This window comes from Diplotaxodon limnothrissa, linkage group LG7, assembly GCF_057381915.1.
Source record: "Diplotaxodon limnothrissa isolate DT_005_m linkage group LG7, D_limnothrissa_male_GT1.1, whole genome shotgun sequence".
In the NCBI taxonomy this organism is placed as follows: domain Eukaryota; kingdom Metazoa; phylum Chordata; class Actinopteri; order Cichliformes; family Cichlidae; genus Diplotaxodon; species Diplotaxodon limnothrissa.
In genome coordinates this window covers 15,489,735-15,505,109 of record NC_140602.1, presented here as the reverse complement: position 1 = coordinate 15,505,109, position 15,375 = coordinate 15,489,735, and the positions used below count along the sequence as shown (strand labels likewise).

At 40.9% G+C, this 15,375-nt stretch overlaps 2 protein-coding genes across 3 annotated transcripts; both read left to right on the top strand.

Moving 5' to 3' along the window:
- Window positions 1-283: 283 nt before the first annotated feature.
- Window positions 284-11,106, top strand: myo5c (myosin VC). Of its 2 annotated transcripts, none has more exons than XM_085359270.1 (40): window positions 284-326; window positions 651-761; window positions 875-1,046; window positions 1,455-1,599; window positions 2,375-2,531; window positions 2,649-2,792; window positions 2,882-2,963; window positions 3,115-3,222; window positions 3,302-3,408; window positions 3,496-3,761; window positions 3,864-3,945; window positions 4,034-4,174; window positions 4,276-4,398; window positions 4,495-4,578; window positions 4,663-4,794; window positions 4,937-5,034; window positions 5,133-5,219; window positions 5,445-5,556; window positions 5,639-5,850; window positions 5,955-6,120; window positions 6,213-6,359; window positions 6,443-6,607; window positions 6,719-6,812; window positions 6,895-6,958; window positions 7,275-7,549; window positions 7,640-7,703; window positions 7,784-7,864; window positions 7,975-8,155; window positions 8,248-8,341; window positions 8,423-8,486; window positions 8,576-8,744; window positions 8,817-8,901; window positions 8,997-9,095; window positions 9,263-9,417; window positions 9,712-9,801; window positions 9,914-10,064; window positions 10,145-10,430; window positions 10,510-10,684; window positions 10,783-10,863; window positions 10,954-11,106. In XM_085359270.1, the coding sequence occupies exons 1-40, from the start codon at window positions 300-302 to the stop codon at window positions 11,104-11,106; spliced, it is 5,229 nt and encodes a 1,742-aa protein (XP_085215396.1). In that variant the 5' UTR covers window positions 284-299. The 2 variants fall into 2 exon arrangements, with proteins under 2 accessions (XP_085215396.1, XP_085215395.1); XM_085359269.1 differs by having other exon boundaries at window positions 4,495-4,596; window positions 8,817-8,920; window positions 8,956-9,095.
- A 959-nt stretch (window positions 11,107-12,065) lies between these two features.
- On the top strand, window positions 12,066-15,204 carry gnb5a (guanine nucleotide binding protein (G protein), beta 5a). Its single transcript, XM_085359306.1, has 9 exons — window positions 12,066-12,177; window positions 12,749-12,885; window positions 12,988-13,029; window positions 13,410-13,486; window positions 13,598-13,730; window positions 14,250-14,341; window positions 14,655-14,703; window positions 14,840-14,936; window positions 15,032-15,204. Exons 1-9 carry the CDS (start codon window positions 12,066-12,068, stop codon window positions 15,202-15,204), a joined length of 912 nt encoding a protein of 303 aa, XP_085215432.1.
- Window positions 15,205-15,375: the final 171 nt, after the last annotated feature.

Sequence of the window (15,375 nt, the reverse complement as noted above, 5' to 3'; positions counted from 1 at the left end):
AAAAGTAAATTTATAATAAGTACAATTTAATTGCTTTGAATGATACAAAACAGTGCAGACGAATAAATTAACACAAATAGATGACGTAACGTCTGTAATGATGCACAGTGTATTTCAAAAAACGCCTTAGGGTGACTCTTATTTTGAAAAAGATCATCGGGAGTTTGTAATCTAACTTGACAGGTTATTCCGGAATATTTGTGAGGGGCGGGGAGGAAATGTGTTGGTAACCTGGAAAGCGGTGAAACAGCAAGTGATAAACACACGGACAAAAAAAGTTACTAAAATAATGCACAAACATGGCTGTGCTGGAACTGTACACCAAGGTAAGAGGGAAAACAAGCCTAATCTTTTAAAATACACGTAAGATCATGTTTCCATACAGTCTAGAGGTTGCAAGTTTACAGACGCATATGGAAACTTTGTCAGCGCTCTGAAAGGTTGTAAAGCAAACAGATCCACAGGAATTTAAAGGCGAAACACTTAGCTACATCTTTTTATAGTATAATATTATGAGGTAGCATATATGATGGAGTATTGGTTCCTATTGGGTGGATTTTCTCTTGCATGTATTGGTTTTAGTCACTTGTACAGTAATCCATGGCATTAATAACTGAAATAATTATTTGTCACTTTTTTAATCATTTTAGTACAACAGAGTGTGGATATCAGATGAAGAACATGTGTGGAAATCGGCAGAGATTGTAAAAGATTTCCATTCAGGAGATAAAGTTCTTGAATTGCTTCTGGAGGATGGCTCTGTAAGTAAAATGGAAAGTGACTAATAATACCCTCAATATATGACTGTATTACATTTATAATGGTGAGAAGCACCAGCTGACCTGATTCTCCTACATCACCTATCACTGGACAGGAGTACTGCTACACTGTTGACCCGTCTAAACCACAACTCCCTCCTCTCCGAAACCCAGACATCTTGGTGGGGGAGAATGACCTGACAGCTCTGAGTTACTTGCATGAACCTGCAGTCCTGCACAATCTCAAAGTGCGATTTGTGGAGTCCAGAATCATCTATACCTACTGTGGTACAACTGCAAGAAGCCTTAAACTGACAAATGGGTGATAAATTAAAGGAAAACCTCTCACACTTGACCCTTACAATGAGGTGGTCCTGTGGCTCTGTAATGCATTTTTACTGTAAATTCATACGACGTTGCTCCAAGTGATCACAAACAGGATACTGATGCAGCTGATGCAGTCACGATGAATCACTGAATAACATGATAAGTATACAAATAATGACTCACATATTATGGCTTTAAGAGTCATCAGAGATTTTTGGCCAACATAGTGAACCAACACCTTACTAAAACACTTTATGCTGTTGTTGTGTTTTTTCGTTTTTGTTAATTTGTCACCCATTTGTGTAACTGAGTACTGAGGTGTTAGCAGGTTAAGTTTCTTGCTTAGTCTGTGTTGTTCCCTCATTTCAGGTATTATATTGGTGGCTCTAAATCCCTATAAGCAGCTTCCTATCTATGGAGATGCAATCATTCATGCCTACTCAGGACAGAACATGGGAGACATGGACCCTCATATATTTGCAGTGGCAGAGGAGGCTTACAAACAGATGGCAAGGTAAATAAAAGTTGAGATTGCCTCATTTAAGTTTTATAGTAGTTTTACATCAGCGAGAACTGATGGCTGTATGCAGATTGGAGGCAGTGAGCATGAGTCTGCAGATTTAAAAGGACTCTACTAACATATGCATGGGGCAAACTTTCTTGGTCAGCACCAAGAAAGTGTTAAAACATCTAAATAACTTGTACTTATGTACAGTTGTTTGAACTGATGCTCTTGGAATCTGCAGATCACTGAGTTCATTGGAGTCTCCCACTGTTCTGAGTATTAGTCAGTCCAATAAGTGCTGTCAGGCAAATCCTTTTTATGCTGGAAAAGGGAAACTGACAGTTGTAGGCAATCATGATCACTAATGAGAAGTTAATAGACCTTGGCCTTGTTAAGATAATAAACAATGTACAGCCTTCAGCCCCACTTATTAGATTTGAGTGAGTGTATGTATATCTATTTGACCCTGTGGGGGTTAGAGAAAAGCCAAACTCACTTCAAAATGCGCCTAATTATTGTTGGGTTTTTTTTGTTTGTTTTTTAAACTCATTAAACATAATCATTCCACCCTGGAAAAAGAAAAGTCCAAAGAAATAATTAAAGGCCCCAAATTGCCATGACATCACCTGACCACAACTGTATGGTTGTGTGCTATGCGTGCATGCGTTTATGTCCTGGTGATCATTAAAATGAAATCTAGTCAATAACTGCCCAAGTAAGTCCCAAGTAATGCTTCAAGACACAGTGGTGCGTACTTTGTTTATATCCCCCTTTTCTTTCTCAGAAACCACAAGAACCAGTCTATCATAGTCAGCGGTGAATCTGGAGCTGGTAAAACGGTGTCTGCTCGATACGCTATGAGGTACTTTGCTGTTGTGAGCAAATCTGCAAATAAGACACGAGTTGAAGACAAAGTCCTGGCATCCAATCCAATAACAGAGGTACGATCTCGAGACTACACAAAACAGCTGTTGAACTAAACAGGCAAAAATGTTCACATATTTATTCATACACAAAAAAATCTTATAAATAGTTCTTATAATTCATTTCCTCTTAAGGCAATAGGAAATGCAAAGACCACTAGGAACGACAACAGCAGCCGTTTTGGGAAATACACAGAGATCAGCTTTGACAGGAAGTACCGGATCATCGGAGCAAACATGAGGACCTACCTGTTAGAGAAATCCAGAGTGGTCTTTCAGGTATGCATGATTGTGAGATCAGGATTCTTTCAAGTTTCGTTACTGTGTTTAATCCATAATACTAATCTTAAGTTCTGTTTTTGTTTCAGGCAGAAAATGAGCGTAATTACCACATATTTTACCAGATTTGTTCCTGTGCAGACTCACCAGCGTTTAAGAACCTGAGACTACGTAAGTATTTGCACTGAGGGTTTATTGTGGATCTGTGACACTTAACTGCTGCTGTTTTATTACTATTTAAACTAACTCACCCAGAAAACACAACTAAGTCTTGCAGTAGTTTATTATAAGCAGCATCAGTAATATAATCTTTCATCTGCAGAGAGTGCAGACAAGTTCAACTACACCTGCATGGGTGGTGACATAACCATTGAAGGTGTGAATGACAAGAAGGACTTGGAAGAGACTCGACAGACCTTCTCACTTCTGGGTAAAGGTTGCCTCAACATGACTGAAACCTCCCTTTATGATTTTAAAGTTTTATCTTAGCTTTAACGTCTTTTCTCCAGGATTGAAGGAGGACTTTCAGTCAGATGTGTTTAAAGTTCTGGCAGCCATTCTGCATTTGGGTAATGTGGAGATTAAAAACATAGGCGATGACAAATCATTAGTTCCCGTGAGTAGCTGTTCATAACTTGTGTGTGCGACCGATCTTGAATCATTCACCAGGTTATGTACAAAGCTTGATTTGTATATCTTTCAGCCCAGTGATCCACACCTGGCTGTCTTCTGCGAGCTGCTGGGGGTGAGCGCAGAGGGGCTCGTACGCTGGCTGTGCCATCGGAGGATCGTTCTGGTAGCCGAAACGGTTGTGAAGCCGGTCCCCAAAGATCGGGCAGTAAATGCCAGAGACGCTCTAGCTAAGCATATCTATGCCCATCTGTTTGACTGCATTATAAACAGGATAAACACAGCACTACAGGTGCCAGGAAAGCAACATGCTTTCATTGGTGTTCTGGACATTTATGGGTAATGCAAGCGCAACTCTTTTTTCTTTTTCTTTTTTTCAATATGTGTGCAGCTTTCTTTTGCTGACATTTTTAAATGTCCATTCTGTTTTTTTTCCTTCAGTTTTGAAACATTTGACATCAACAGCTTTGAACAGTTTTGCATCAACTATGCAAACGAAAAGCTTCAACAGCAGTTTAACCTGGTCAGCAATGCCTTCTTCCACATTCACTGCTAATTACCACACGCACCTCTTTACCAGCTTACACGTTTATTCTCTTGGGTCTTTTCAGCATGTATTCAAGCTGGAGCAAGAGGAGTACATGAAAGAGGACATCCCATGGACGCTGATAGATTTCTATGACAATCAACCTGTCATCGATCTGATTGAAGCAAAGATGGGGATCCTTGACTTGCTCGATGAAGAATGTTTAGTAAGATCTGATTAATAATAGGATCTTGGTGTTATCAGTCACAAATTGCATTTTGACTTGATTGTCAGCATCTTTTTTTTTTACGTCTTTCTGCTTCACAGTTCCCTCAAGGCACCGATCAAAGCTGGTTGCAAAAGCTTTATAACTACCTACAAGCCAGCCCTATGTTTGAGAAGCCCAGGTTATCAAATGAGGCCTTTGTGATTCAGCACTTTGCAGACAAGGTGGAGTCTAATCACCTGGCATCTGCACAATATAGCAAAAAATTCCCTGCCGTTATAAACTTTATGAACTCTTTTCTTATATACATATTTCTACAGGTGGAATATCAGTGCAGAGGTTTTCTCGAGAAGAACAGAGATGCTCTCTATGAAGAACTCGTGGACATGATGAGGTCTAGTAAGGTAATCAAAAGCCTTCACGTATGTTCACTTTATGTTTGCTTTTCCTCATTTTAACAGATTCCTCTTATTTGCAAATGTTATCAGTTACCTTTTCTGGCCAACTTTTTCCAAGAGGAGGAGAAGAACGCTGCGATCGGTAAGAGTGTCAAAGTGAAGCCCGCCAGGCCTTCAGTGAAACCAGCCAATAAAAACCTGAGAACCTCAGTGGGAGATAAGGTGCTAATGTTTGCTCTGTTTCTCTGCTTTGCTCTAGGCTGAACTCACATTCTCACTGAAGTTCACATACTGTATTGTTTCCTATCCAACCGGCTGAATTTGTATTTCTGTTCTGTCTCTTGAACGATGTTGTTGAATGCAGTTTCGCAGCTCCCTCTCCTTACTCATGGAAACACTGAATGCGACCACGCCTCACTACGTGCGCTGCATTAAGCCTAACGATGAAAAGCTCCCATTTGAGTATGATTACTAATGAATTTTTAATTCAGATGTTTCACTCTTGTGTCACTGAAGTGTTTGCTCATGTTTCTGTTTTTGGTGTTTTCTCATGTTTTTAGGTATGACTCCAGGAGGGTAGTGCAGCAGCTGCGAGCCTGCGGAGTCCTTGAAACTATTCGTATCAGTGCACAGAGCTACCCATCCAGGTGACTTTATATATATATATATATATATATATATATATATATATATATATATATATATATATATATATATATATATATATATATATATATATATATATATATATATATATATATATATATATATATATATATATATATATATGTGTTCATGCAGCATAATTACAACTTATAGCATGTTCAGCTCCATGTCATCATGCTGAGTATTGGCATGGTTTTTGTTTGTAGGTGGACATACATTGAGTTTTACAGCAGATACAGTATCCTAATGTCACACATGGAGGCAGACCTCAATGACAAGAAACAGACTTGCAAGAATGTGCTGCAGAGGTTGATTCACGTATGTTGTATCATATGGCACTCACTAATGTAAGTGTCATTCATGGCCGTGCATCACTTTGTCCTCATGGCTTGCTCCCCAGGACTCTAACCAGTATAAGTTTGGCCGGACAAAGATCTTCTTCAGAGCTGGTCAGGTAGCTTATCTCGAGAAGCTGCGTCTGGACCGACTTCGAGGAGCCTGTGAGACCATCCAGAAACATGCTCGTGGATGGAGCCAGAGGAGGAAGTACCTGGCCCTAAGAAAGGCCGCCATCATTCTCCAGCAGTATGTCCGTGGAAAGAGGACAATCCGGTTAGAACCGTTCACTTGTTTGAGTTTTGTTGACCTGCATCCTGTAAAGATTCCTCTTAAGATTATAAAATGAATATACACTTATTTTGTTTGTAAACCTTCAGTAAAACAGTGACTGCTGCGACACTGAAGCAGGGCTGGGCAGCATTGGTGATACAGAGACACTGGAGAGGCTACTGCCTGAGGCAGGTCTACCAGGTAGTGCGTCTGGCAACCATCACCATCCAGGCCTTCACACGAGGTTGGATAGCTCGTAAACGATACAAGAAGGTCTGTAACAGACAGTTTACAAATCATTTTCATCACTAAAATAAATATTGTTGACAAATTGAATGTAACCTCCTGATTTATGTAAACCTCAGATGATAGAAGAACACAAAGCGCTGGTTATCCAGAAGTATGCCAGAGCGTGGCTGGCACGACGGCGATTTCAGACTATGCGTCGGCTCGTGCTTAATGTCCAGCTCTCCTACCGGGTGCAGCAGCTCAGAAAGAAGATTGAAGAGCAGGTAACGGTGCTTCGAGACAAATTTTAGCTGTGATTTTCTTTTTGTTTTTTGCAGATAATGTAATTTAATGTGTTCCCTGACAGAACAAAGAGAATCGTGGATTATTGGAAAGGTTGACAAGCTTGGCAAACTCACACTCCCAAACTATGGAAAAGCTTCAGGGTCTGGAGACACAGCTGGAAAAATCAACCAACCAGAAGGCTTCTTTAGAGAAACGAGAGAAGAAAGCTAAAGAAGATGCCAGTTTGGTTAGTATTGAAGTTGATGCCTGAAGTCTGTTTGTGTCTTTGCTGCATTTTTGTTTGCAGAGGAAGCGCTCTGTTTGAGATCCTTTAGGAAAACCTGTTTTTCTTGCCTAGACAATCGCACAACTTCAAAAGGAAGTAGAAGTTCTCAACCTTGAGAAGGAGAAGTTGGAGAAAACATTTGAAGCTTCTACCAAAGACGCCAAAGGTAATAAGAGTTGAGATTTCTGTATAAACACCACAGTGACTGCGTTTGCGTCACATTTGTGACTGGCCTCACAATCTTTCAGAGACCTTTGATCAAGTAAAGAGGAACCTTCTGGAAGAAAAAGAAAATGAAGCAAGGCTTAGAAAGTAAGTATTTAAAAAGTGAGATTTATCATCTACAGCTGGGGTTCCAACTCCTTTTAGTTTATGTGCAACACACAGCCCAGTTTGATCTCAAGCGGTGGGACCAGTATAACAATTGCAGAATTCAATTCAATTCAGTTTTGTTTATATAGCTCCCCTTATGAGCAAGCACTTTGGGGACAGTGTGAGGGAAAAAGAAAAACACTGCTGGTGTACAGCATGGTTGAGCAAATATTTAAGCTAATATTTCTCCCAAAGAAGCTATATATATATATCCCAGCTTCTTTGGTTTAATCAGATAGCTTTTTCTTCTCTGAAGGATCGCGGAAAACAACATTGAAATTCAGAGACAGGACCACGAGGCCGAGGTGGCAACTCTGAAAGAGGAGATAAAAAGGCTGAAAGAAGAACGAGTCATCCTGCAGAGAAAGTTAGAAGAGGGGGCGCAGGCGAACTCAGACCTGCAGGAGCAGGTCATCCAGCTCACCAAGCATGTCAAACTAATTCCCGAGCTACGCAGAGATCTGAACAACCTGCAAAATCAGAGAAATAACATGGAGAGAAAGATGAAGCAGCAGTCGGAACAAGCAAGAGGTGTGTATAGAATTTTATGTAAAAAAAAAAAACTCCTTTGTGTAAAGAAAAAGAAGTTGTTTGTTGATGAGCCTTGAATGTTTTCTGCAGGTAAAGTGAGTGAGATCGCAAGGCAGCTTCTTGAAGGTGTTGTTGAAGAGGAAGTTCTTCTGGGGTAATCCAGATATTTTGAGCACTGTGTTTCCTCACTTCATCTCTATTAGTCATTTAATCTGACACATTGTTTCTCCAAAGGATGACTTCTGACGAATCAGAGAAGATTTATGAAGTTGAAGATTTGCTGTCAGCCTTTGAACGCCTACAAAAAGCCATCAGGTCTTCCATTTTTCAACCATAGCAAACCACTTTCTTATTAACAGAAACGTGCAGCTTTCCTTCTGGGTGTCTGTACTTGAATTTGTTAAATGTCTCACATTTGTTGGCAGGATTCTAGAAAACCACCAGAGGGAGCAGAAGGAAAGCTATGAGACTCAAGTAGAGGGCTTGAAATTGAAAGTGGACCACCTTGAGAATGAGAACAGCAAGCTGCAAAACCTGTTCCAGGAGAAAAGCAATGTCAATGAAAATATTTGCCAAGAAGTGTCCAGACTCAGCAGTGAAAACTCAGTATGTCATTGCACGTATTATTCGATACGTCACGGGTTAAAGGTGCGAGCTTCAGAATGTAACTGTGACGTCTGCTTTAATTTCATTCGCAGGTGATCCCGGAGCTGAAGCTGCGGGTTTCAGAGCTGCAGAGACAGAAACAAGAGCTTGAAGGCCTTGTTGAGGAGCAGAAAAGAGAATTAACAGGTACACTCTTTTGTTCAGGAGTCTCGCAGTGAAGCAGATTACTGTTTTAACTTGCTCTTTTATTTTTATGTCATTCAACAGAAAAAAACAAAGAGATCTCTCACAATCTTCAAAAGAAGATTACAGAAGAGAGCTCACAACGGAGGTAAATTACTCAGCGGTAGTGATGTCTTTCTTGATTAAAGTAGTGACGGTCATATCTGGTTCATCCTGATTTTTGGATGTTTTTTTTAGGTACTTTGAGGAAAAAGCTGAAGAGCTGGAGGGGGAGAAGAGAGAGCTTCAAGGCAGAGTAGAGGAGCTGGAAGAGGAGAATGATCACTTGAAGAGACAGCAGCTGATGGAGAATGAGGTCAAAAGCAAACTCAGAGAGGAGACTTCACGGTTAACTGCTGAGAACATGGTGCGTTGAGCGTACGAAGGGTAGAAGGTTACAGTGAGAGTAAACCAATAACTGATTCCACTTTTAATTCAGGACTTTGACGAGCTGCTCGACCAGAAAGACAGATTAATAAAGAAACTTCAGACTCAAGTTAAGAGCCTCGAAACGTCACAGAGAGGTAGCACTGGAGCTCCTGCGCCACATGTAAACAAAGAAATCGAGTCCATACAAGCTGTCTCAACTTTTTCATCACATTTATTGTTTCTCAAACAGCGAGGCAAAAAACTGCATCCACCCTTCCCAAAGATTACCTTGGCATGTTGGAGTACAAGAGAGAGGATGAACCAAGGCTCATTGAAAACATCATTCTGGGTATTCTTCCCCTGCACTATGTCTGCAATATGCCCATGTTACCTGCCTTTTATTTAATAATCATATAAGCTATTTGATCCATGGATGTGAGCAGGAGTGAGGGTATTAAAACTCGGATGAATGGATAAACCATATTCTCGGACAAATTTGTCCCAATTTCCTCGCAGATCTGAAACTCAAAGGCGTGGCGGTCAACATGATCCCGACCCTGCCAGCTTACATCCTCTTCATGTGCATCCGCCATGCGGACTACCTGAACGATGAGGCAAAACTCAAGTCCCTTATGAATGCAATCATTGGTGGAGTCAAGAAAGTCATCGTGGTAAAGTTAACTATTTTTGTAACCCTTGTTTAACCAGGAAGTAAAACTCTTGAGCTCAAGATTCTCGTTTGGGGTTTTGCACCCCAGATAGGTGGGGTTAAGCTAGCTGAGAAACAAGTCCTAGCAGGAGGAGTTGGGGTAGACCCAGGACATGCTGCAGAGATTATATCTCTTGGCTGGCCTGGGAACACCTCTCTGTTCCCCTGGATATATATGGATAGACTGGTGAATGGATTGATGTATTTTGAGGTATTGTTTATATCTAATAATGTAAACAACATTTTCCTGTTTTAGAGTCATCAAAAAGATTTAGAGTTCCTGTCCTTCTGGCTCTCAAACACCCACCAGCTCCTCAACTGTCTGAAGCAGTACAGCGGGGAGGAAGTACAAATTTACTTTTTTTTAAAAAAAATCAGTAGTTACTGTTTCATTTCTGTCTGTTGATAATATCATATACATATTAAAATGCTCTTGTTTTCCATCCTGTTAACAAAAGGAGTTCCTGAAGCAAAGTACACCTCGCCAGAAAAAAAACTGCTTGCAGAATTTCGATTTGTCGGAACACAGACAGATTCTCAGCGATCTGGCCATCCAAATCTATCATCGGTTTATCTCAGTCATGCAAAAGACTCTTACTCCCACTATTGGTAATGTTTTTTCAAATGTAATATTTTGCCAAAAAAATCCTTTTATGAGTAAGCTAAACCCTACTTCTACACTTTCTTAGTACCCGGCATGCTGGAGCACGAGAGTCTACAGGGGATTTCTAGCATGAAGCCGACGGGCTTCAGGAAGCGTTCCAACAGCTTCTATGAGGAATCAGAGACCTACACCATCTCCTCCATCCTCCAGCATCTAACTGTCTTCCACTCCACCATGAACCACCATAGTCTGGACCAGGGCCTCATCAAACAAGTGATCAAACAGCTGTTCTACCTCGTGGCTGCGATCACTCTTAACAACATCATGCTCCGCAAGGACATGTGCTCCTGCAGGAAGGGGATGCAGATCAGGTCTGTGCTCGCAGATCAGGTATGTGCTTTGAACACAACTCAAAGAGAGTTTAGTTTAACAGCTGCTTTCTCTTTTCAGATGCAACATCAGTTATCTAGAAGAGTGGCTGAAAGAGAAGGAACTTCAAAACGTGAATGCTATGGATACTTTGAAGCCACTGGCTCAAACTGCGTGGTTACTGCAAGTCAACAAATCCACTGATGATGATGCCAAGGAGATCATTGAAAAATGCTCTGAACTCAGCCCCGTTCAGGTACTTCCATCTGTTGTCTAAAATGTGGTTTTGGTGGGTTCTTTTTTTTTCATTTTTAAATCTCGCACTAAACTCCAACCTAACATTAAAATTTGTAGATTGTCAAAATTTTGAACTCGTACACGCCCATTGACGATTTTGAAAAAAGAGTGACATCATCGTTTGTCCGCAAAGTTCAGGTGAGCCCAGCTGTTCATTTTCAAATATAAACACCCTCCTAGCCAAAATAAATACAGTTGACTAAGCTGTCAATATATTTCTCATTCCAGTCTTTGCTCCAAGACCACGAAGGCTCCGCACAGCTGATGCTGGATGCAGATTATCGTTTCCAGGTCACGTTTCCATTCTGCACGTCCACACAGGCTCTGGAGCTGCTGCAGGTCCCGAACAGCCTTCATCTCGACTTCCTCAACAGGATCTGAGACACAGATCCTTTGACATTTTTACTCCTTATGCTGAGTCTTAGTCAGTCTGTTTAAAGTTGCACTAGATTGTAGATAGAAATATTTAAGCACTTTCATTAAAACCCTGTACAGCACATGTTTAAAACAAAGAACAACTGAATAACATTGCAACATTTTGACCAAACACGACATAGCAATGATATTTTATTCTTGTGTACTGTATATAATATGTGTGTGTGTGTGTGTGTGTGTGTGTGTGTGTGTGTGTGTGTGTGTACATTTTTATTTAAATTGCAATAACATGCTAAATAAATGAATAAAGGCATTATCTTGGATTAAAGCTATACCAATGCAAACCTATTTTATACTATCATATACTCAGGTTAAAATACAGCAAGGCTAAAATATGAGTTAATTAAATGCTCACTGTGTATTTTTTTCATATGTGTGTCCTGTAGTTGAATCAGAGGATGTAAGATGTGAAAATGAAGTAATATGAATTTATAAAATAGCATGCCAAATCACCAACTCATAACAGCTCATTAAAAAAAATGAAGAAGAATAAAATTACTTTAACAAACAATATTACTTGTTTTCTCAGTAATTCTTTTTTGGTTAAAATGAAAACATCTTTGCTCCATTTCAGCATATTAAAATGCCAGAAAGCCCTCTCTCCCTCTCCCTCTGCCACATTAATGCCTTTCAGGCAAACGAGCTTGTCCCTTCTCTTCATGTGGGCAGCGTGAAAAAAATGCATTATTAAGCTGAGTGTAGTGTTGCTTAGGGGATGCATCCTGTGTGTGTGTGTGCGGCAGCATCACCGGGATGCAGGATCCTCCTCCCCTGGAAACTGGAGGAGCATCTTCGCCCTCTGACGTCATGACAGCAGCATCAGCTGTTAGCTCTGCTCTAAGCCTTTTCGCTGCCGATCGCTTCCTGCTCAAAGGAAATATATGAGATCCCCTCCAACCCCTGAAATGGCGACACAGGAGGTACCGCTGAACGAGACTCTGGCTCACCTCAAAACGGAGTCGGAGACGCTGAAGTCGAAGCTGGAGGAGGAAAGAGCGAAGCTGCACGATGTCGAGCGTGAGTGCTAAAAAAATGGAGAGGCCCTGATTCATTCCTGCGTTTACCCTGTGACGGGACGGATAACAGCGAGCGTCTCCTCATAGCCTCACGTTTCTCCGCCAGAAGTCAAAGATCGCCGGTGTTACCGGAGATGGGGGATTTGGCGGAGCAGATTATCGATCCGATCGGCGCCGATGTCACCGATTTGTCAAGAGACGGGGGCAGGCTGTTTTGTTTGCCTCCCCATTTCATAGCCTAATACTTTCATCCATGTTTCATCCATGGACTGTTTTCCTTTACTTTCTTTCTTTTTATTTATTGATTTATTTTTACTCATATTTTACTCATAATATCTGAACAATATGACAATTAAAGCAAGAGTGTGAAATAAAAACGTGAAAATCAAGCACAGGTCATTTCTGATGCATATTTTATGTGATTCGGGCTATCTGAGACATGGCAGATTAAAAATAGATTAATTCAATATTCCTCCATTTAGATGGGCCTGCTGTAGTTTAATCCTGGCTGCTGCCACGAGTGTTAATGTGGGGACATGTTTAATGTATAATATACATGTGTGTTTGTGCAGTACATCAGGTGGCAGAGAAGGTGGAGGGGCTTGGCCAGTTTGTCATGAAGACCCGGAGGACCCTGAAGGGGCACGGGAATAAAGTTCTGTGCATGGACTGGTGCAAGGACAAGAGGAGGATCGTCAGCTCCTCACAGGTCACAAACCCCTAGTCTCGTTTCCAGCTGACTGCAGAGCAAGTTTGTTGTTGGTGGCATGTGTTTTAAAAGTGTACAAACCTTTATTATCTTTTGATACAGGATGGAAAAGTTATTGTGTGGGACGCTTTCACCACCAACAAGGTAACTTTTACTTTTCATGGGTCACGTATTCTTAGATATTTGTATTTTTTGCTTTTGAATCGATAACAATAAAAATAATATAAATTTCCATGATGGTAATAAGTTTGCTTTAGATAGAATTTTTTTTTTTTAGATCAGATAGGAGTGACACATAGGATTTGTGCATCAATATATCTATTGTGTGCTGATGGTAAATCCAACTGTCCTGTTTTTATGAAGGAGACATCAGAGTTAGATGATAAAAACTGAAATTGTGTAAAAGTGTTTTCTAAAGTTTTCTACATGGGACAAACCAAAGCTAGTTGTTCTGCTTTGATTATGGATAATGAATTCTCCCTGTGCGGCTCGAGCACAAAAGCCTTGTCTTCTGATGTTTATAGGAACATGCTGTGACAATGCCTTGCACCTGGGTGATGGCCTGTGCCTATGCCCCCTCTGGCTGCGCTGTAGCTTGTGGGTGAGTGCGTTACTCTCTATGATGATCCAGATCTGGTTGTATTTTGCTGTATTTTTTGTTGCTTTTCTGTATTTTGTTTTTGTGGTAAAGTGTGTAGCTTCTCTGTTGCAGAGGCCTGGACAATAAATGCTCAGTTTATCCTCTGTCTTTGGACAAGAATGAGAACTTAGCTGCAAAGAAGAAGTCAGTGGCCATGCACACAAACTACCTGTCTGCTTGTAGCTTCACCAACTCGGATATGCAGGTGAGAAAACTGTCACCACACTCTAAAAACATCCACAAACCACTGAGGATCATGGGTAAAATGCCTGTGGAAACAGTAGCTGCAAGCTACCTTTTTATTTTTCTCTCAATCAGATATCACTTCCTTCTATATTCCAGTGAGAGCTCCCATACTTTGTTAATAATTTACAAGTTTGACTTCCTGGTCACATGAGGTGTCACACTGCAAAGGCAGTCCATTTACAACTACATGATAGCCTGTAACGACTTCTTTTTTTTTTTCTCTTGCCGCATGCATTCAAGATCCTGACGTCCAGCGGGGATGGAACATGTGCATTATGGGATGTTGAGAGTGGGCAGCTGTTACAGAGTTTCCATGGACACGCTGCAGACGTGTTGTGTCTGGATCTGGCCCCATCTGAAACCGGAAACACGTTTGTTTCGGGGGTGAGGACACTTTCTGCACAGCTTTCGGTACAGCTTACTTAAAGAGGCTAAACACTGAAATTTTTGACACTTTCTGCTTTGCTTTCATTGGCAGGGCTGTGATAAGAAGGCCAATGTCTGGGATATGCGTTCAGGGCAGTGTATTCAGTCCTTTGAAACTCACGAGTCAGACATAAATAGCGTACGGTAAGTCACACCCTTGTAATGGCTCCTGAATATAAGTGTAGAGAAGGTAAGTGTAAAGATGAGTGCCTTTTCTATTTATAATTACGCATTAAAAGGAAGTGTTTTAAAGGCCTCATCATGTGTGCATTATCATAACATATTTTATGTTATTGTAATGGCCTCTATATTTTTGTTTGCAAACAAAAATGTTAAAATCTGGAGTCTCATTTTCTTATGCTACCACTAGGAGTTGCTATAAGTCAGAAGTATTCAAATCTTACATGTAAGAGCTTTAAAAATTGATTTCTTATTACTGCTGTCTGTATTTTAACAGATACTATCCCAGCGGAGACGCTTTTGCATCTGGATCGGATGACGCTACAGTAAGAATTGATTTCTTCATGTTACCTTTGACTGGTGAAGCCAGTTTTCATGTGCAGTGTGCTGCAGATAATTAATCATAATTACACTGCACCATAAAAAAACAGAAAAAAATGAAAACACTCCCCTTTGTTACAGTGCCGCCTGTATGACCTAAGGGCAGACAGGGAAGTGGCTATCTATTCCAAAGACAGCATCATATTTGGCGTCTCCAGTGTTGATTTCTCGCTCAGTGGTACGATATATAGAATATTTACCTTCGCCGTTGTTTGTACTGAGCTTAAGGATAATGCCGCTAAAACATTTTGGGTGTGCCCTCTCTTTCCCCAGGCCGGCTACTGTTTGGTGGCTACAACGACTACACCATTAATGTTTGGGATGTTCTCAAAGGAACACGGGTCTCTATTCTGTTTGGACACGAGAACCGTGTCAGCACCCTGCGGGTTTCCCCTGATGGGACAGCCTTCTGCACAGGTTCCTGGGACCACACTCTTCGGGTATGATATCTGATCTGGCACATGTGATTACTCCAGGTTTCTGTCTGGTTATATCTTGTAATGTCTATTTTCTTTGCCTTCCAGATCTGGGCCTAAGCATCAAGACAAAAACGATTAAATAGTAGACAGACCTACTGAAGACACACTGATGTTTCTGTTTGCTAGAGTACAATCACA

Coding starts and splice junctions, on each gene's coding strand:
- myo5c (XM_085359269.1), top strand. CDS start 300: ATGGCTGTGCTGGAACTGTACACCAAG. Junction 2,964..3,114: donor GTTTAAGAACCTGAGACTAC/GTAAGTATTTGC, acceptor TTTCATCTGCAG/AGAGTGCAGACAAGTTCAAC. Junction 10,431..10,509: donor AGGAAGGGGATGCAGATCAG/GTCTGTGCTCGC, acceptor TTCTCTTTTCAG/ATGCAACATCAGTTATCTAG.
- gnb5a (XM_085359306.1), top strand. CDS start 12,066: ATGGCGACACAGGAGGTACCGCTGAACGAGACTCTGGCTCACCTCAAA. Junction 12,178..12,748: donor GAAGCTGCACGATGTCGAGC/GTGAGTGCTAAA, acceptor GTGTTTGTGCAG/TACATCAGGTGGCAGAGAAG. Junction 14,342..14,654: donor TCAGACATAAATAGCGTACG/GTAAGTCACACC, acceptor GTATTTTAACAG/ATACTATCCCAGCGGAGACG.